The 21855-nt window shown below is 45.1% G+C and overlaps 1 protein-coding gene across 5 annotated transcripts in view; it reads left to right on the plus strand.

Annotated features, from left to right (window-relative positions):
• LOC136587914 (E3 ubiquitin-protein ligase TRIM39-like) overlaps nucleotides 1–21855 on the plus strand; it is a 71916-nt gene that overhangs the window by 32183 nt on the left and 17878 nt on the right. For 2 of the 5 annotated variants that reach the window (XM_066586739.1, XM_066586741.1), the window contains exon 3: nucleotides 17103–17208. In XM_066586739.1, coding sequence (XP_066442836.1) covers nucleotides 17158–17208 — 51 coding nt within the window. In that variant the 5' untranslated portion in view covers nucleotides 17103–17157. Of the gene's footprint in view, nucleotides 1–12395; nucleotides 12516–13083; nucleotides 13140–17102; nucleotides 17209–18970; nucleotides 20232–21855 lie in introns of those variants that run through there. The other 3 variants (XM_066586742.1, XM_066586740.1, XM_066586738.1) reach the window with 3 other exon arrangements.

Raw genomic sequence — 21855 nt, forward strand, 5'->3', positions numbered from 1 at the left:
TCCACAATTTACTCCTGGCTTCCATCACTCCTCGTTACTTCAGCAGCCCATCAGCAAGATCTCCACTTGGGGCAGGTCTCTCTGACGTCATGAGCCCTACCGCACATATGTACATTCACTCACAAGATGTCAAGACACAGTCTCTTATAGCCGTAATTCCACCCCATCTTAGCACGTTATGGTGCAATGTCTCGGCGCCACAATTCTTGCCGTCAAGTCAGCACAGGGTTTCTACTGTTGATAACATCAACACCAAGTCTTACCCAACACACAAGGCAGGTGTACAGTTACAACAATCCCATGTTGCATAACATAGCATATAGCAACATCACTAAATATTTATTTCGCCCTCCAAAATCAGAGTCCTCTTTACCTCAAGTAATAAAGTTCACAGAACAGACTCACATTCGACAGGCCGCTACTCTCATAGTTGTTGTCCTCCTGCGCCATGCTCTCCATCTCCTCAGGCATGTCTCACAGGGGCGGAATTGAAGGTTACGACAATCTCTCCACCAATATTATGTCTCCCTGTTGCTGTATTTCTCACAACAGACTCCCTTTCTTAGGGAATCTCAGCACAGAGGTCTCTTCCTCACACATGCCTCCCAACCATCCTGGACACAGTCCTGGGTTTTGGGCGCTGTCCCACCATCCTAGGAGGTATGCCAGGTCTCACAATGTCAACTCTATCTGCGTCCTTAGGATAGATTGAATATAGTGGTGGAGCAAGGAGTCATCAGCTTCCATTAACCCCACAGGCATTTGGGAACGGACAGGGGTAATGCAGTGTCATCATTGCACCTGTCTGAGCCAAGCCACACGACAGCATGTGTCATGCCTAATTTTCTTTGTGAGGGTGCTGCAGGGAAATTGAAACTTACTGCTAGGGTTCCCCACAGATGAAAGTAGATCGCGGGGGTCAAGTTTGGGGTGGGGGCACTTTGTGATCTACTTAAAGTCCAAGGATCCTTCAAATAGAGATTCTGAAAAGAAGGGAACTCATTTAAAAAGTTTGCCCAATTTGGCAGCATTCCCACCCAGACACACCACTGCTGTGAGACTTCCATTTAATCAGTTAGTCATTGCAGGCAGCCCCATCGATTGTTTTCAGAAATTGCTGTGTTTTATCTACATTTTCCAATTCTGAAGAGCTCCAGGGCCAAGAACTGAGCCCCTATCTGAGCTCCAATCTAGACAGTGATGACGTGCCAACTAAACACATGTGACTACTACGTCAAGGCTAGTGATTCGCTGCCCAAATCATGCACGGGTAGGGAGACACAAATTAGATATTAGAAAAAACTTTCTGACAATGAGGGTGATCAATGAGTGGAACAGGTTACCACAGGAGGGGGTGAGTTCTCCTTCAATGGAAGTGTTCAAACAGAGGCTGGACAAATATCTGTCTGGGATGATTTAGTGATCCTGCACTGGGCAGGGGGTTAGACCAGATGACCCTGGAGGCCCCTTCCAACTCTACCATTTTATGAAATGTCATCAGTCACCAGGACTGCTAATAAAAACCAGCAGGACCACGGAGCGGCAGGCAGTATACTGACCAAGTGTGTTTTTTTTTTTTTTGTTATTTTATCAAAGCACTTGTTTTTACCCAATTTTTTCAACACTATGAAAATCCCTTTAAATGTTTCCGAGCAGTGGTGTAGCTATAGGGGTGCGGAGATAGCAGTCACACCCGGCCCTGGTGCTGAAGGAGGCCCAACAGTCCCTCTGCCAGATAAGAAGACTCCAGCATTTCCATGCCATAAGGTAGGTGGGGGTCTGTTATAGATTTACTGGTGTTGCATTGTGGTCCAGGAGCTTTTCAGAGAATATCTCAACCAAAAGCAGTTTAATTATTATGTTGGCCATTTTTGAAAGAGATCTTAACTAATCGCAGACATATAGCTGTGCACAAATCATAATACAAAATACTTTCATACAGATTCATGAAGTAGATTTGAAGAAAAGAGTTTGTCCCTTAGAAACCCATGTTGTTACACCAGCAGGGGCGTAACTAAAGGCTCAGGGACCCTGATGCAAAACGTGAGCTGGGGCCCCCCCTCTATCTGTATCTGTACCCGTACCCATACCTAAACCATGCTGCACAGAGACATAACTTGAAGCTTCTGGGTCCCAATGCAAAACCTGTAACAGGGCCCCCAACTATAATGCTTTATTCATAGTACTTGGCTCCCTATATGGAGAAGAGAGGTCTTATGGCCCCCCTAAGGCTCCTGGGCCCGGGTACAACCGCATCCCCTGCACCCTCTATAGTTACACCCCTGTACACCAGTATACCAACATACTGTAAGTATGACAATGCATGATGTCATTCGATCATAGCACCAAATGACCACTGGATGTCACTGTCGTGCCATATGAAAACTTCAACCAAACGTTTTCGATGTTGTGACGTGTGACATTTGTTTTACCGTGGCATTTTTCAAGTTCTATAGAGAGGTTTTTGGGGAAAACGCCATAATCAGAGCAGGTTCCATTTGGAAAAAACCTCACTGACCCCAAAAACGCTAAAAACCAAAAATCTGTGTATGTAGATGTTTCTATAATAAACCATAGGCTTGAAGGTAACATATAAATCTTTAATTGAAAAACAAAAAAGCCAATGAAAATGTCACAAGAGACACAGCAAACCTTATGGTTAGTTTGAGACATTTGGGCATATGTATTACGTTCTACATGCTCGTTTTGTGGTATACAAAAGTTGCAATTTAGGTGCAGATGCCAAAATTACGACTTTTACGCTGGTCTCCGCCTCTTTTTCCAGAAGTGGGTGGGGCCTAGTGACAGGGGCGTAGCCACACTTAGCCCATCACATTTGCTAAGATGTATGATGTATACATTATTGCAGAAACCTGCACCAGCTTGAAGCTGGCAAAAAGTTGCCGACAGCTGAGACAAATGTATTGAGAGAATTTTACTACATTTGTTGCTCTGCGCCCAGCGCACAGTTTACTTAGACCTGCATATGAAATTCTGATCTAAGTAAATACTGTAAACAGCACACATTTTTTTTTCCGTTTTGACACAAACACGCTTTTTTCAGCAAAAAAACACAGTCTAGATGTTTGCTGTAGGTCAGTAGTGAAATTGAAACGCCCCGCAAACATTGTGGTTTTTTTTCTAATAGCATTGTTTAATCACTTTCGCTACATTTTTTGGGTCCATGACATTTTTCTAAATCGCCATATCCATGGTATTTAGTTTTTTGGGGGCGTTTTTCCTTAACCCACCTAATGTCATTTAGGTGCATGTTAGAAATATATGATGTGATTGGTTGCTTTGGGTCAGCTGTGATACATGTCTTTCAGTAGTGCAGACTCAAGCTTTAGGCCTGTAACTTAGGTCTCTTTCACATGGGCAACAGTGACATTGTTGAGAGAAAATTGCAGCGATATCCCATTGGCATTCTGTACGATATCGCTGCCTTTTCTCGTGACAATATGGCAATTTTGTGTCGCTACAAAGTCATGTGACTTTGTAGCGCTCTTTCGCCAGGATTTTCGAGGGGGCTTGAAATGTATGCCCTAACCCGAAAATAAGCCATAGCTGCATGAAAAAATAATTACACCACCTCAAACTCCTGACCAGGAAGCACTGAGGGAAAACTACAAGCAAGCCTGCCGGGGACCTGAGGAGACGTGTGGCAGAGCCGGATAGCGCCTCTTAGGTGATGTGTTTTTTTATTGCAGCTAGGACTTATTTTAGGGCTTTTATAGTAGGATTTCCTACTGTAAAAGTTGCATCACACCACACGAAAACCGTGTTTTCCTGCCATGCGATGCAACACATAGGAAGGCTCCATAGGAAACATGTTCCCTAAATAATTTGTAGAAGGCAGGTGTAAAGCCATCAGGACCTGGACTCTTCTCCATTGGGGTGGATTTGCATCGAGCTGAAGTTAGCAGAAGTAACTCGAGTGGGTATTCTAATTCAGGCTTAGTCATTATGGCGGCTACTCCACCTAGAATGGTGACTCGCGCAGTAGACGGGCTTTCACAAGAGTGATTGGTGACAGCAAAGGGTACAAGTACAACGTGACGCCAGTGCCTCTGAATATGGTGTAACAGTGAAATAAAGAGTCCAGACCAAAGAGCTTTAGTAAAAGTGGAGGCACACAGTTTTTACTGATTCTTGCAGAATGACAAGTTAGAATTCACTTAACAGTTTTGTCAGGCAGTAGACACTTTAACAGTTATTCTCTCACATTTGAAACAGAATCAGGTTCCTGAACTCCCTCTTGGAAGATGAGACTGCCAGACTAAGTTAGATGGTTGCAGCGCTGTGCAGTTATTTGTGGAGGAATGGAGGGACTAGCGTGACTTACCTGTAATACCACTGTTTTCTGGCTACTCAGGTATGAATTACACTCATGTTTGAGCTGACCACTTTCCGAACAGCTTCTGCCGGGTCTGCCCTGGCTCCAGTTCCTTGCAGCAGGGATGAAAAACACTCTTGTCCAGGCACTGCCGGATCAAGGTGCTGCAAGCCTGCACTACTCCAACGCTCTCTAGCTCCTCTCCAGCTCCTCTCCCAGCTTCCTCTTCTCTTGCTCTCCATCCTCTCACTCCTCACTTCCTCTAGTTTCCCCGCACTTTCTCCTCTCTTGCTGACTCACTTCCGCCCCACCTAGCTTGCTTTTCCATGCTTCACTCAACTCCTCCCCCTCTACCAATCAGAAAATAAGCTGTCAGCAGCCAATAAGATAATTAGCTGTTACTAGGCAGACTTGGTTTATCCCATGGTTCAGGGAAAGACAGTGTCTTTCTCCCACAAGGTGCCTTTTATGTCCCCCTAAGGCCTCATTGCGAGGTCCCGAAGACTTATTAACCTTTTGACTACCCTGCAGGACCCTCCGGGTCACTACAGATTTAATGGTCTCCTCGTCCTCCATGATACCGGTCTCTAATGTCTCCCTGGAATCATTGTCTAGTGTTGGTAAGGCCATCTCTGTAGTGTAACCAGAGATGCGCTCCATTTAAGTAGATGGGTTCATGTCTGTGAACAGTCCCCTAAAATCGTATAACTGTGAGTAGTAAGTCTGAAATATCTGGAGGATCTCTGAGGGATTATGAGTGTCTATACAGACTGAATATTTAATCCTGGGGATGTAGGTCTATACTGCCCGTGGATGAAGTAATTGTGAGAAGTGCCTTCCTGCTTTGTTGGGATACTCATAATAGAAGCGTTTGCATTGATCTCTAAAACGTAGATATTTTTTTACTTAGTTTAGATTAGAGTTCCTTCCTTGCTATGACTAAGTCTGCCAAAGTAGCTGAAGAAAGGGTCTGTTTGTGACTTCAACTTTACTCTAAACTCTAATATTGACACCTCGGTAGGATGAGGTTTCTAGATCATGAATTCTTTTGGAGGAGATTAGATGTCTGATGAGCCTCTTCTTTCTTAAATCGCATGCCATGTTTAGTTAAGATGCCCTTGAGGACACATTTCAGCGCCTACTACTGGTTGGTTACAGATGTGTTGTCTGACGCATGTGTCTCTATAAAAAGTTCAATACTCCGTTATGTCAGCTACGCCTATGGCATCTTTTAAGAGGTTATCAATTAAACGCCAAGTCCACTGCTTACCTAAGCGGTCTGGCAGTGAGATGTTAAAAAATATCAAAGCATGGTCTGACCGTACCATGCTCCCAATGGAGGCTGAGGGTTGCAAAGATAGTGCGTACTGGCCTAGTAGAAAGTAATTTATGCGGCTGTATGAATTATGTGGGAGTGAATAGAAAGTGAAGTCCTTATTTTTTGGGTGTAGGACTCGCCAGATATCCACCAATTGAAGGGTATTTAAGATGTGCTTAAGGCCTCCCTTACACAGGCGTTTTTTTACCGCGATTAACACGGCGTTTGGAACGCCACGGTATAATGCTCCCATTAAAATCAATGGGGCCTAGCAGACATGCGTTTGACTGCGACGCTGGACGACGCTTTCCAGCGCCGCAATTTTTGAGCACTGTCTGCTCAATCTTTGGCCGTTTAGCATACCTCATCACCCATCAGAATGATGGGGTGCGCCAAAACATGCTGTCGGCCACAGGGAGTTGTGGCCGAAAGCGAAAGTAATATTGTGGCGCTTTGCTGCATTCATGTGTGAGGGAGGCCTAAGTCATCACAGTTGTCTAGTTGGGATTAAGCCTCGTCCTACTGAGGTGTCCATATTAGGGTTAAGAGTAAGGTTGAAGTCACCTCTGATAACGAGTACCCCCTCAGCGATTAAGAGCGTACCAATTAGCAATAGTAAGCCTAATCGATCCAATCATTAATTTGAGGAGGACGTAGCAGCCATGCGGTTCAAGGCATTCGTCTATGAAACAATGAGTCAGGGATTTATGTAGAGCAATAGACATCCCACCAGAGCGAGAATCAGGTTTGGTGCTGTGTAACCAATGTATATAGTAGTGGTCTCTTATATTAGGTACATGCCCCATTTTAAAATGTGTCTCTTGGAAAAGGAGCACCTAAACCCCCTGCTTTCTGCGTGAGGTTAAGAACCTGTGACCGTTTCTGGGGAGTATTAGGTCCTCGAGCATTCAATGAGCAAAGTTTGAGGGGTGCCATTTGTGATAATGTAAGAGAAAGGGATGAGGAAGAAAACAAAAAAAGGAAATAAAAAACAAAGGAGTGGGAGAGCGTTAAGTTAGAAAAGGGAGATGAATAGAAAAGAAGTTGCTGCGAAAGCAATGATAGGCCTGAAAAGTTGAAAGATATTAAAGGTAACAGAAAAAGAAGAAATGCTAGGGGGTAGCAGCTTAATCTACGTCCTAGAACAAAGGACGTGGGGGCCCTAATGGTTGGCGGGCTTTTTATAGAAGAGACCTCCCTACACACCGGGATGCCAGTCATAACTTAAAACCATAGAATTGTAGGGCATCAAATTTAATATTATGGTTAAAGTCCACATGGGTGAAAAATGGTCAACCCCTAAGACCCAAGGTGGCCACACCCCATCTCTGCTATAGTACAGCAAGAGATATAAACCCACTTTAATTAGGCATTTTCTGTGTCTTTCTTTTATTAAACCCAGCAAACCCCACTGGTGCCAGAAAAGACCGTTGTGATAGAACTCGTATGTCTGATGCATGCCTCTAGATGTATAAAAAGATCCGCTTTCTGCCTCATGTATGCCGCAGACCTAATGGAGCTCTCACCATCCACACTACTAGGTGTAACTATCTCCCTATCCTGTGAAGGAGATAAGAGGTAATGTTCTGCTTTACTGCTAAGAAGTCTGCTGAATAAAAAGAAAAGGGTTAGATCTTCATATCATACTAAAACGAAGTCTCTGCGTGGAAGTGTTCAGCATGCTGGTGGAGCTGGGAAGGTGCTGGACGTGAAAACAGAATTAGGACATCCAGGTGTGCCATTAGTGCTCCAGTGGAAAACTCTATGCTAACAGAGAGCTGACTTGGGCTCTGCGTTCCCTGCAACATCGATCCAATCTCTGGGGCTGTGGGGGTATCCTCTCAAGTGGAACCGTAGGCAGGGAAGGCCAATCTTGTATCATCGTTTTGGGAAGGTCTGAGGTTGAGGTAAAAGGGCAGAGGTCCCCGAGAGTCTGGAGCACGTGTAAGCGACCCTCCTGATGGACCTATAGGCACAAAGGAAATCCCCATGTGTGCGAAAGGTTGTTTTGGCAAAAAAATTCCAAGGCGGGGGGTCACAAAGCCCTTTTTTTGCAGAGTGACCCGGGATAAATCAGGAAGCACTTGTGTATGTTTGCCTTGATGAAATATCGTTTGACGAACCCATGCTTTTTTCATTATGGACTCTTTCACTTGGTAACGACGGACTCTGCATATGATATCTCAAGGGCAGTCTGGGTCGACAGACCTAGAGTCTAGGTACCTTAGCACACAATCCAGCTCAAGGGGGGAATCCTGAGGAACCCCTAGGATGGAACTGAAAATGTGACGTAGCATGTCCCCTAGATTTTATTGTTCCACCTCTTCAGGGATACCACATATCTGAATATTATTTCTCCCTCCTCTATTTTCTGCATCATTAATAGAATCCGCCAGATACGGCATTTGGTAGTCATGGATCGATTTTAGTGCCTACTGCGTATTTACTTGGGATGATAGATCAACCAGGGAACTCTCTACTGTATTGAATTGACCCTTGGGTCGATTTGATGAATCCCAGTATGAACAGAGGCCAGTTCATAGAATCATAGAATGGTAGAGATGGAAGGGACCTCCATCCCCCTGGTCCAACCCCCTGCTCAATGCAGGATCACTAAATCATCCGAGACTAGAGATGAGCGAGCACCAAAATGCTCGGGTGCTCGTTACTGGAGTCGAACTTTCAGTGATGCTCGAGAGTTCGTTTCGAGTAACGAACCCCATTGAAGTCAATGGGCGACTCGAGCATTTTTGTATATGGCTGGTGCTCCGCTAAGGTTTTCATTTGTGAAAATCTTAGCAAATCACCAAAGTCATGTAAAAAACACAGAAATGGATAGGGCAGGCGAGGAGCAACATTCAGGGCTGCATTTCGGGCTCCGAGGTCTCACTATTAAGCCACAATAGTGCCAAGAGTGAGAACCCCCCCCCCCCCCCCCGTCAGCATAACGATCGTTCTCCTCTGCCACAGCTGTAACAGCTGTGGCAGAGAAGAACAATGTTAGCCCATTGAATTCAATGGAGCCGGCAATACTGCCGGCTCCATTGAAAGCAATGGGCTGCCAGCAAGCGCAGGATGAATTTTCGGGAAGGGCTTAAAAATATAAGCCCTTACCTGAAAAAGAAAGATTTTAGTGTAAAAAAGAATAAAAATGCAGGCATTCTCTTCAATGGAGCCGCTGCTGCTGCCGGCGACTCCATTGAAGACAATGGTCTGCTGGCTTACCTGAATTCTTTTTCAGGGAAGGGCTTTACATATAAGCCATTCCCTGGAAATGAATTAAAAGTGATTTAAAAAACAAAAAAAAATAGATACTCACCTCCCTTCAGCTGCCGGGGCACAGCCGTGTCTTCTCCTGCTGTCCCCTGCACTGTGGTGCTGAACTGCTGTCATTCAGCTGAGAGCTGCTCTGAGCCAATCAGAGGCAGCATTCTCATGAATGGGTGTGAGTGAGATCTGCCTCTGATTGGTCAGGCTGTGACCAATTAGAGGCAGCTCATTCAGCAGGCGGGGATTTTAAATCCCCAGCTGCTGAATACTACTCACAGCTGGCCGCAGGAGAACTGCCAGCTGGCCGCAGCTGAACTCTGTCTGCCGGGATCAGGTGAGTATATATATATTTTTTATTTTTACACATTTCTGGATGAATTGCAGGGAAGGGCTTATATATTTAAGCCCTTCCCGAAAATTCATTGTGCGATCGCCGGCAGCCCATTGCTTTCAATGGAACCGGCTGTATTGCCGGCTCCATTGAATTCAATGGGCTAACATCGTTCTGCCGGGACAAGGTGAGTATATATTTTTTTCACTTTTTACACATTTTAGGATGACTTTCAGGTAACGGCTTATATTTTTAAGCCCTTCCTGAAAATTCATCCCGCGCTAGCCGGCAGCCCATTGCTTTCAATGGAGCCAGCTGTATTGCCGGCTCCATTGAATTCAATGGTCAGTGCTCGTTTAATCGAGACGAGCACCACGCGGTGCTCATCTCGAGTAACAAGCATCTCGAGCACCCTAATACTCGAACCAGCATCAAGCTCGGACGAGTATACTCGCTCATCTCTATCCGAGACAGATATTTCTCCAGCCTCTGTTTGAAGGCTTCCATTGAAGGGGAACTCACCGCCTCCCGTGGTAACCTGTTCCACTCATTGATCACCCTCACTGTCAGAAAGTTTTTTCTTATATCTAATCTGTGTCTCCTCCCTTTTAGTTTCATCCCATTGCTTCTAGTCTTTCCTTGTACAAATGAGAATAGGGCTGATCCCTCTGCATTGTGACAGCCCTTCAGATATTTGTAGACAGCTATTAAGTCTCCTCTCAGCCTTCTTTTTTCCAAGCTAAATATTCCAGTTCGGTTTTATATGAGTTTTCTAATCTGGCGATATAAGCCTCCATGTCTTTTTTGGTCGGTATGGCTTTTATATGGAAACTGAGAGCTCTGATTTGTGCTAATGCTGTGAATCCCTGCATAGGTTTGCACACTTTAGTCGTTGTCATGTCTGTTCCTGTGGTTGGGAGATCAGTGTTGCTTGCCATATTAGAGGGATATTCCCTGTCAATGGAGGATAATGAGGTGAATATGTGGCCAGGAGCTGGATGTGTTAATGAGGAGCTGGGAGATGTGGTGCAGCTGGGTACCTGATATCTGCTAGCTGTATCCAGCAGGTGGTGTTGGGGACCTCTTCCATGGAGTGGATTTTCATGCCCCTACGATGCTCATCAACGTGGAGTTGGTGAGCTCTCTCCTCCTCCATCTGCCATTTTCGTTGCCTCCTTCGCTGCGTGTGGTGGCGGTGAGCGCTGCTGCCCCTCCATGTGCTCTTCTTCCCGCTGTGCCTGTGGTGTAGGAGTCTCAGTCCCAGCTGTATCTAAGCTGGGACCCTTCACAGTAGCTCCCGCTGGCTGCAAGCACTCCATCAAGCATGCTGCTGCAGCTGCCATGCTGGCTGAAGCCTGCTCTATCTCCGAGAACCAGCAGTGAAGCGCTAGATGCTCTGTGCTCCGGTTGGAGAAGGTGCAGAAGGGGATACCCTCCGTCTCCTATTCCCCATGTATGCCCTATTTGTCCTTGATTACTGGCAGTTAGCCCGGTGTAGAGCGGGAGGAGAGGGTAGGAGCGTCCTCATTTTCCCATATCCAGGTGATGCCCACTTAACCCCTTAGGATGTATAGTTACATCCTGCAGCATCAGTGTATGTATGAAGAGAGATCATGTGGTGATCTCTTCTTATATAACGCGGGCCCCGGTTGTTTCACCAACACCCGGTCACAACAGCTCTGATAAGCTGCGTGGCTCATTGGAGCTGTATACCTTTTAAATGCCGCCTTCAATTGTGACAGCAGCATTTAAATCTCCTGGAAGATGTTCCGGGGTCCCGTACAGCCCCCTGCGATGAGATTGCGGGTTGCCGTGCAGGTGTCATGGCAGTCGGGGGCCTTCTGAAAGTCTCCAGGGCTGTCATAGTAGGATGTCTATCAAACTATGCCCTTGGGGTGGCTTGATAGAAAGCCTGTCCTCTGCGAGACCCGCACAGAAATAGAACATGCCGAGATTTGTTTTCCGTGTGTATTTTGTAACGCAATCCTATGCAGGCGGGCATGAGCAGAAATTCTACGGGAAATCCCGCCACGGAATTTCCGCCCATCTGCAGGGGGCTCTAGATATAATCTAAAATATTTTCTTCCCAGACTTTGACATATCTGCTTATACATAAGTGCTGGTTATTTGCGACACTGGTGTCTTCATAAAAACTTTTTGAACATAAAAAGTCCAGTAAAGTTTAATTTAAAGAAAAACAAATGCAATAAGGAAAAATATACATATCACACATAAAAACTTTCTAAATAGCTAAAACAGCAAAAACGTTTTAAAAAGCAGCCCATAATAGGTATTTCTGTGTTCATAACAACTCGGACAAGGAAAATATTTTATTTATCACACTTGATGAACGCTGTAAAAATAATTTTAAAAAATAATGCTAAAGCTGCTATTTTTTTTTTGTTCACCTCCCCAAAAAATGCAATAAAAAGCAGTCCAAAAGTCACATGTATCTCAAAACACCAATAAAGACTACAACTCTTTCTGCAAAAAACAAGACCTCACACAGCTCCGTTATATAACACATTATACATACCCCTGAGTGTGGCCATTAAAAAATATATAACTCGTCCCCCCCCCTCCCCCCCAAAAAACACACAAGCCCTCAAACGTCTATGTCAACGAGTTACGACTCTTGCAATGCAACACTGAAAATGTTGGTCCCTAAGGCACAAAACAGAGTGGTGACTAAGGGGTTAAGAGCCTCTTAATAAATTTGATGTATGTCTGGCAGTCCCTCGCGCCAGAAACATTTAGGAAATTAAACTTTTTAAAGTCCCACCATTTGTCGCCAGCAGCTGGGTGACGTACAAAGTGGCTACACAACTGGAAACATATTTAAGGATACAACAAATGTATCTCTATTGTGGGACAAACAGAACTAGAGAAGTGAAAAAAAACTGCTAGAAAAGAGGCATCAAAAATACCCCGAATCAGAAATTTCCCTCATTGGGTAAAGAAAATCCGAAGCTTTATGCACTGATGCTCCTTCCCCTGGATCTAAATCCATCCGAGCTGCAGGAAGTGATGCAGGGATGGAGGGGAGGAAGCTTTCCATTCCCCATCAGACCTTTGAGCAGTAAGACAGAAACGAAACTCAGCAGACAGTCGTGAAAGTGAAACCAGTTTGCATTGGTGGGCGGGTTGGGATTGCCTGTAGGATCCCCTGGAGGCGGCCCACAGCTGTCTTCCAGGTACAGATGCCACGGTGGCTTTTTATACTGGAAGAACGGAAAGACACAACAACTGGGAAAGAAGTGGTATGTTCAATCTTAAGAAATGCAGTCAGCTTCTTATTTACATGCGTGGAAGTGTAAAGCTATTCCTTTTGCTATGTCTATTTGCATTACGGACGCCGGCTTCACACAAGAGTATGTGCAATTATGCACGCTTTTTTGTGCTGTGAATGAGTTTTTATTGCGCGCATGTCAACGGATTTTGCGGTACTTTTTCTGCCCACACTTTTTTTTTTGCGCGGGACACATACACACACCGATCAAAATGGCTAATTCGTCTACATGTGTTCTTTTTCCAGAGGAGTTACACAATGTTTCACGCATCACCTGCATATTGTCCGCACATTTGCGCACCCCCCCATTGACTTTTATGGGGACCTTGGTGTGCAAAAAATGCAGAAAGATAGAACAAGTTCTATCTTTATTTATACAACTGTAATGTGCGCGCCAAAATATGGAAACGTGAACGAACCCACTGACGTCAATGGGATCTATTCTCTGCGTATTGCGTGTCCGTGTGAAGACGGTGTTAAAGGGATTTTTCTCTGAGGAATATTGATCACTGAGCACTGTACTCGGCTATCATCTTTAGTCCCGTAGACTTTAAATGGAGCGGCAGCGCGTTACTCCTTAGTAATAAAAGTGACGGTAAGTAGATATTATTTATTCTGATGGTTGTCTTGGTCAGTTTACAGTGAAAACAGTTTTAACAGAGTAACTTTCCATCTCAGAATGCATAACCTTCTGTACAGGTTAGGATGCCTTCCCTTCTGCGCTGGAACCTCCGGTCAGAGATTCTGTCGCAGATCCGGCGTAAAATACCGGAAGAAAAAGCACTGTCTCTAGCCTGGATACAAGATGTGATACAGAGGGCATAGAGGCTCTAGTACCCTGTTGTACCGCCTTTAGCTTGAATACAAGATATGATACTGGCAGGCATGGAGGCTCTAGTACCCTGTTGGGTCACCTCTAGCTTGGATACAAGATGTGATATCAGCAGGCATGGAGGCTCTAGTACCCTGTTGGGTTGCCTCTACCTTGGATACAAGATATAATATGGTCGGGCATGGAGGTTCTAGTACCCTGTTGTACCGCCTCTAGCTAGGATACCAGATGTGATACGGTCGGGCATGAAAGCTCTAGTGCCCTGTTGGGCCACCTCTAGCTTGGATACAAGATGTGATACAGAAGGCATGGAGGTTCTAGTGCCCTGTTGTACTGCGTCTAGCTTGGATACAAGATGTGATACAGGTGGACATGGAGGCTCTAGTACCCTGTTGGGCTGCCTCCAGCTTGGATACAAGATGTGATATGGGTGGGCATGGAGGCTCTAGTACGCTGTTGTATCGCCTCTAGCTTGGATACAAGATATGATACGGGCAGGCTTGGAGGCTCTAATACCCTGTTATACCACCTCTAGCTTGGATACAAGATATGATACGGGCAGGCATGGAGGCATACAGGTTCTGTATGGTATCCTACGCATATCCTTCCACATTTGCTGTAACTGACCCTTCAGATCATGCAATTTTCTAGGTTGTCGAAGTTTGAATCCCAGATGGTCCCATACATGTTCTACTTGCGATAAATCTGGCCACCAGGCTGCCATGGAAGTGTGACAATGTTGTGGGGACATTCCTGTGACCCCCTTGTGTGTGCGGCTGACTAGTATCCTGCTGGAAAATGCCTCTTGGAAGCCGCCATGAGAGGAACACATGTGGCTGCAGGATGTCCTGAACATATTGCTGAGCTGTCATTGTCCCTCGTACCACTACTAGGGGTGACCGACTGTTATATTTGATGGCCCCCCCAGAGCAACAAAATATGATGGCACCCCAGACCATCACACCAGCTGGGGGCAGTGTGCCGCTCCACAGCAAAGGCAGGATTGAGGTGTTCACCCCTAGGTCTCTAGACATGAACATGGCAGTCATTAGTGCCCAAACTAAACGTGGATTCATCGCTGAAGATAACCCAGTTCCATTCTGTAGCAGTCCAGTTTTGTTGTTCACAATCTCACTGCAACCAGAGGCAATGGTAGACAGGTATCAAAGGCTGTACATGCAATGGGCACCGTGTGACCAAATTTTCTTCAGTTAAAGGGGTTGTCCCGCGCCGAAACGTTTTTTTTTTTTTTTTAACCCCCCCCCCCCCGTTCGGCGCGAGACAACCCCGATGCAGGGGTTAAAAAAACAAACCACTCAGCGCTTACCTGAATCCCGGCGGTCCGGCGTCTTCATACTTACCTGCTGAAGATGGCCGCCGGGGTCTGCTCCCTCCGTGGACCGCAGCTCTTCTGTGCGGTCCATTGCCGATTCCAGCCTCCTGATTGGCTGGAATCGGCACGTGACAGGGCGGAGCTACACGGAGTCGGCATTCTGCACGAGCGGCTCCATTGAAGAGAGCAGAAGACCCGGACTGCGCAAGCGCGGCTAATTTGGCCATCGGAGGGCGAAAATTAGTCAGCTCCATGGGAACGAAGACGCTAGCAACGGAGCAGGTAAGTATAAAACTTTTTATAACTTCTGTATGGCTCATAATTAATGCACAATGTACATTACAAAGTGCATTAATATGGCCATACAGAAGTGTATAGACCCACTTGCTGCCGCGGGACAACCCCTTTAAGCATCTGGAAAAGTTCCCAACAAACACAGGGGTGTAACAATGGGGTCGCCTGTCTCTGGATGGACAGCAAATCAGTGGGAGCTACATTTATACCTTAAATGAGGAAAATTGACTTCCACCTCATTGTTCTTTTTGTCTTCCTCTGGATCAACATTGGGAGGGGGGGGGGATAATAGGCTGAAGCAGATGGACATATGTCTTTTTCAGCCTAACATACTATGTTACTTGTGCTTGTCGGGCAATCAGATGATCCTTTCTACATAGCTGCAGTCCAAAGGAATACATTAGGGGCGCTATTACATGAGCAGAGCTGACGTTTGTGATTTAAAGGGGTGTCTCGCGCCGAAACGGGTTTTGTTTTTTTCCATAGGCCCCCCGTTCGGCGCAGGACAACCCCAAGGGATGTGTAAAAAAAACCAAAACATATTACTTACCCGAATCCCCGCTCTGCGACGTCTTCCTTCTTCCTTCTTCTTCCTTCACCAAGATGGCCGCCGGGATCTTCACCCACGATGCACCGCGGGTCCTTTCCCATGGAGCACCGTGGGCTCTGTGCGGTCCATTGCCGATTCCAGCCTCCTGATTGGCTGGAATCGGCACATGTGACGGGGCGGAGCGACACGATGACGCGTAGAAGGGAGCGGAGCCAGAACGCCGCTCGTGCCTGGACCGAGCAGAAGGGGAGAAGACCGCACAGCGCAAGTGCTTCTAAAAAAGCAAGAAGACATCAGAATTAGACGGATCCATGGCGACGGGGACGCCAGCAACGGAGCAGGTAAGTGAATAACTTCTGTATGGCTCATATTTAATGCACGATGTACATTACAAAGTGCATTAATATGGCCATACAGAAGTGCTGAATCCCACTTGCTGCCGCGAGACAACCCCTTTAAAGGGTACCTGTCATGGCTGTTAGGGGAAGTGAAAGGGATCCAGGTGATGTATTTTTTAAACTCACCCGCTCCTCTGATCCAGCGGTGTCCCCCACTGAAGATCGCGCAGCGCAGGGAAATCTCACTGTTTTTATATTGCTGTGCGCACACTTTCCCATTGAGTTATATGGAAGAGCCTGCGTGCAGATCTATGAAAACTGAGATTTTCCTGCACTGCGTGATCTTCAGAGGGCGACACTGCTGGATCAAAGGAGCAAAAAAAATACATTACCTAGATCCCTGTCACCTTCCCTAATAGCACAATAACTTAGTTTATGGTGCTGTACGCATGTGACAGGTTCCCTTTAACTCCACTTGCTGGGCTGCACTTGTACTTATAAGTTCAGCCCAGCAGTTATCAGTAAAATGCAAGTGCGAGCAGCAGCTGCCAGTGCTCATGTACTAGCGTCCTAAAGTCAATATCACAGGGTATAGGCGCCTTTATGCAGTGGGCGTTATGTATTTGCAGTGTGTACGTGCATTTTCCTGTACTTTTTGTGCAATGTCTGAGGCACTGACAATAATTGCATCACCAATGCAATACTGAGTAGATCCAGTAAACATGACCTGCGGCCCGCAGAGGTGTAACTTGAAGCTTCTGGGCCCCAATGCAAAACCTGTAACAGGGCCCCCAACTATAATGCGTTATTCCTAGTTCAAGGCTCCCTATATGGAGAAGAGAGGCCTTATGGGCCCCCTAAGGCTCCTGGGCCCGGAAGCAACCGCATCACCTATACGTACGCCAGTGCCTATGGGAGTCCATGAGGACTGGAGTTTGGGAAACACTAGTCTAAACCATGGTGTGACTGCACCATTACCAATATCTGATTGTATCAAATAGATGCCATTTTTCAAAAGAGAACCAGTATTACATTTAATGAGAATGCTATGCATTTTAGAAGGTGACCCGTCTCCTTCTTATAACACCTCATATGTCTAACCTATTGCGTATTTCACCGGATGAAGCCAAAAGTTTTGTTTCAAGAAGAAAGTGCTTTACCCCCAACAGAGAGTAGACCTGTCTCATACAGCATATTCCATCTGTTTTCAGATGTTAAAGAAGGCAAAGCTGCCTGACTTCAGCTGTTAACCAAAAGTGTAGGACCATGGACTCTACAGGGGACACTCATCCCGAAGTTCTGCAGCAGGATCATCAGGTACTAACTCTCATGTTTTTACAACAGATTGTACAATGGTATTTATTGTATACATAGCATGTTTCTTCTACGGCTGTATTATATTTCTGTATATAGCTACACTATCCTACCAAAAGTAATTGGGCCCTCGAGCAAGAATCACCAGTAGTATTCACTTCCGTATGTTTGATTTGAAGATAACATCACTCCATTGAACGTTCTTCCATTACTCAACTGTCCAACGACGACGCTCCTTCCACCATTGTAGACGGGCCGATGCATTGCACTTCATGATGGATGGCCTGTGTGCAGCGGCATATGCCGTATATTCAACAGCGTGTAGTTCCTGTCTCAAACTATGGTTTACGCCTGCATGTGTCGCCATCTTTTGTAGCATGGTTTAGGACACATGACATGCTAATAATAAAACACAATCCATTGTACTGATAGGGGCGTCCAAATACTGTTGGTAGGATAGTATATATGGTAAGATGTTGAAAAACCACCTTTTCAAGGATAGAGATGTCAACAAGGTCATTGTCATGCCTTCACTCGGGATTTTAGGCCCATAAAGTACTTTTCACTGAGCTGCATGTCCATCTGACAATCTATATGTTTGAAAGTCTATTAAGTGTTGCATAACAGAGGAGTAAGGAATTAAAAGATTTGTCATGTGCTTGGGTCAGCAGGGGCGACTGTATGGTTTTTTAGCCTTGGCCATACTGACTATTGCAGATTTTCGATTTCTTCACACCCACGTTTCCCCATATGGAGTCCCATTAGATTCGGCTCCCAGCTCTTTATATCTGTCAAGTGAGTGTTCTTCATTTCCAGCTGACATCACATTTAATTGACAGTGAGCAGTGGAAACTGCCCACTTGACAGATGCAGGGACAGCTGCAAAACTATGCAGCCGGCCCTTGACCCAAGGATATGACAGGTCCTCCTTAAAACAAATTTCCAGATCCTCACACAACTGTTAAGGGAATGAGTCATCTATGTCTTAGCTCACTGTCACATAGTCATACTCCAGGCAGTAGCCATATTGATTTCTACTGATGCAACTTTAGGAGTACTGGTTCTCATTAAAGAGACTGAGCTGTGTATGGAGTCTTATTGGCAATGCTTCATGGGGAAAAAAGTATGCCATTGGCTGTCCTCCAGAAGAAGGAAAACTGTTTTGCTAGTGCCACCTACTGGAGGTAGCTACTCTGTTAATGTCCGACCCTTTAATGAGCCTTGCAACATCACTAGGGATATTAACCAAGCCAGACACCATATGTAGACACCCTGTCAGTACAGTGCAGGGTATTGGCTGGATGAGATGCCATTGATACAGCTTGGGCATACTGGTTCTCATGAAGGAGACCCAGCAGTGTGTAGAAGTACCCCCAAAGCTTCATCAGGGCAGAACCCTCTAAGTTACTGTATGAAAGAAAATGCAGCCCCTTGAGCATGACTGAAATAGTGGTCAGTCAACTACTTCATACTGTCCCTCAAGGAAGGAGTCTGCAGTAAAGATAACATGCACTGCATGTAAGGATTTAGGAGAACAATCAGGCTATATGGATCAAGAGCCAAAAAGTCTCGATCTAGAAATTGCTATAAGGCTATTGGAGCCCAACCACGTGAGATGAACTAGAGTTGTCTTAAACTGATCCTATTTACATAGAGAAATATGGAGCCTCTTTAACCAAATGCCTAGTGACGCCTAGATGATACGTCAAGTTGCTAATGATAAAATCGAGGTTCCTAACAGGATATTGTATCCTTCTCTGTGTAGACCAAGAGTGATGCATTTGGTAACCCAACAAGAATCAAAGTCATGCAGCCAATACCGGAGGGAACCAAGCTATTGAGACGTTATGTCGGACGTCAACTTTCCCATATGCAAATGATGTCATGGCAAATAGCCAGCAACATTCACAACAATATTTCCATGATGCAAAAGAACCATGACCTACACCAGTCAAATCTAAGGAAAATGTTCCGTGACTGCCATCACTTACTGGAAATAGAGGAAAAGACGAGGATTGACAAAAGTAAGAAACAAGAAGACCAAGCAATGCAAAGGTTTGAGGAGAAAACCTTACAACTGGTGCACCTTATGGAGCAAATCAAAAGCGCAAAAACAAGGGACCAACTAAGTGTCATTGAAGAGAAGTTGAAGACCCTGGAAAGACCTGAAGAGGAACTGGACATAGGTGAGTCTCCAGTGCAGCTCCGAATTTCAAAACAGATGATGCATATGGTGAAACCAGTACCGGAACAGATACAGTTTGATCCACAAAGTGCTCACCCAAATCTTGCCTTCTCCCAAGACTTCAAGCAAGTGAGATTTGAGTCAACTCCCCAAACAATGAAAACATCACAACGTTTCGATCCAGGGTTATATGTTTTGGGTACACCAGGATTTAAATCTGGTCGGCACTACTGGGAAGTAAATGTGGGCAAAAAAAGCAATTGGCTCATAGGCGTTGTGAAGGAGTCAGTGGAACGTAAGGGAACATGGGAGCTGAATTCATCAAATGGCTATTGGCTTCTACGGAAGCAAAGGCCCAATGTATATTATGGCATCGGAAACGCTTGTGAGAGGCTAACAAATGACTCCTCTCCTATCAGGATTGGAGTCTGCTTGGATTTATTTAGCAGTCGCCTGGTCTTTTATGATGCCGACACCACAGATGTAATTCATCAATTGACTCTCAGTGTTATTAAGGAGACACTGCTTCCCTTTTTTTGCCCTGGACTCCCAATGCGAGAGGACGACTGGTGCCCACTAACTATATGTGCCTAGGAAAATAAGCATCAAATGTGGGTTCTTTAATGTGCAGCTCTTGGGTTTTCTTGAGATGTATACATCATTGACTAAAGTAGATTCTGACCTTCTTATTGATTAGTGGAACTGGAAGACTACCACAAGCCCTATGTGATGAAACGCATGATCTGTGGCCTCATTGTTTAATGTCTCATCCTTTTTATCTTTTTCCACTTTAAAATATTTCTACCCTATGATTTCCAGCTCGGCAATAAAGTAATTTTTTTCTGGCTTTTGATTGCTCTTGGTCGTGTTTCTCAAAATTGGTGGCATCTAATGGGGCTTAATTGAAAAATGTTTTTAGAATTTACAGTACTGTGTAACCTTAGGCAGGAGTGGAAGACGTAAGAGTGCTTTAAAAACTAGAAGTGTTAATAGTTTTTGTCAAATAATGAAATCCAAAGTCAATGAACAAAAGAAAAATCTAAATCCAACCAATATTTGGTGTGACCAGGCTTTACCTTCCTCAACAGCATCAGTTCTTCTAGGTACACTTGCACATAGTTTCTGAAGGAACTCAGCAGGGGGTTTGTTCTAGACATCTTAGAGAACTAGACACAGATGATCTGTGGATGGCGGCTTGCTCAAATCCTTCTGTCTCTTCATGTAATCCCAGGTAGACTGGATAATGATTAGATCAGGGCTCTGTGGGGCCATATTATCTCTACCAGGACTCCTTGTTCTTCTATTTTTGAAAGGATTTTTTATTTTGCAGCATTTTTCCACACCTGCCTAAAACTTTTACACAATACTGTAAATAAAAGGCAGATTGAGCTGGGAAATAAGATAAGGTGACTGCTGCCTTTCCCATTTGCAGAGGCTTGTTTAAGGGGAAGGTCATTTAGGGTCAGATTTGGGAATAGTTTCCTATGTACAATTTCGTTTACTCATATTGACATAATTTTGGAGAAACTCTTTAAATGGAACCTGTCACCAGGTTCATCCTACTCGAACCACCGGCAGTATGAACTCAGGACAGATCTGCCCATTTGGCCCATGTATGTTTCATACTGAAATGCTACTGCATTTCAGAAAAAAACAGATTTGGAAGTTTGATTTGGAGATGAACTGGAACAGAACTTAGAGTGACAACTCCTCTCCCTGCTTGTGCATAGTGAGAGCTGTCAGTCTTGATGCTGCGGGTGGGTGGAACCTGGTGTAGTCCGCCTCTTTGACTCGGAGCTCCGTACCAGCTGAGCTCCGAGTCAAACTTCTGAGTTTTTTTTTCTCTTCCGAAACGCATAGAATATACCTGGGCCGAATGGGCATACATGTCCTGGGCTCATGCTGCCCGCGGTTCAGGCAGCATGCACCTAGTGACAGGTTCACTTTAAACTCCCTGACGTGACAGGTAATAAGAATCCCACTGCATGTTTTACCTCTATGTATTAAAGTAAGTCTACAGATTGTATGAGCCACTCCTGTTTGCCTACACCTTTGAACGATAATTACGGTATGATAACAATGAGCGATGGGCCGTGCCCTACTTCACATTTATGGTTCGTTATACAATCTTAGTTAATACTCCCTAAATGAATTATGTTCAGTTTGTCCTATGAAAAATATAGAGGTATTACCCATAAAGCTTAAACAGGTGCCCTTCCACAACTGCATGTGGGTCTTAGCTGATTGCCAACCAGCACCCAGATTTGTCATATGGTTTGCATTGATGAGTCCAGGTACTGCCTGGCAATCCATTGAGATCTGCCTGCAGTTGCGGCAAAGATCTACATTGTGTACGGGCACCCTAAAAAGAGAATAGAAAGAATCAAGCGGATTCTATGGTTTGTTCCATATTGTGGTTGGTATGGGGAAGATTCTTTATCAGATTATAAGGTCATTACATCTCT

The sequence above is a fragment of the Eleutherodactylus coqui genome, chromosome 13 (genome assembly GCF_035609145.1).
Source record: "Eleutherodactylus coqui strain aEleCoq1 chromosome 13, aEleCoq1.hap1, whole genome shotgun sequence".
NCBI lineage: Eukaryota > Metazoa > Chordata > Amphibia > Anura > Eleutherodactylidae > Eleutherodactylus > Eleutherodactylus coqui.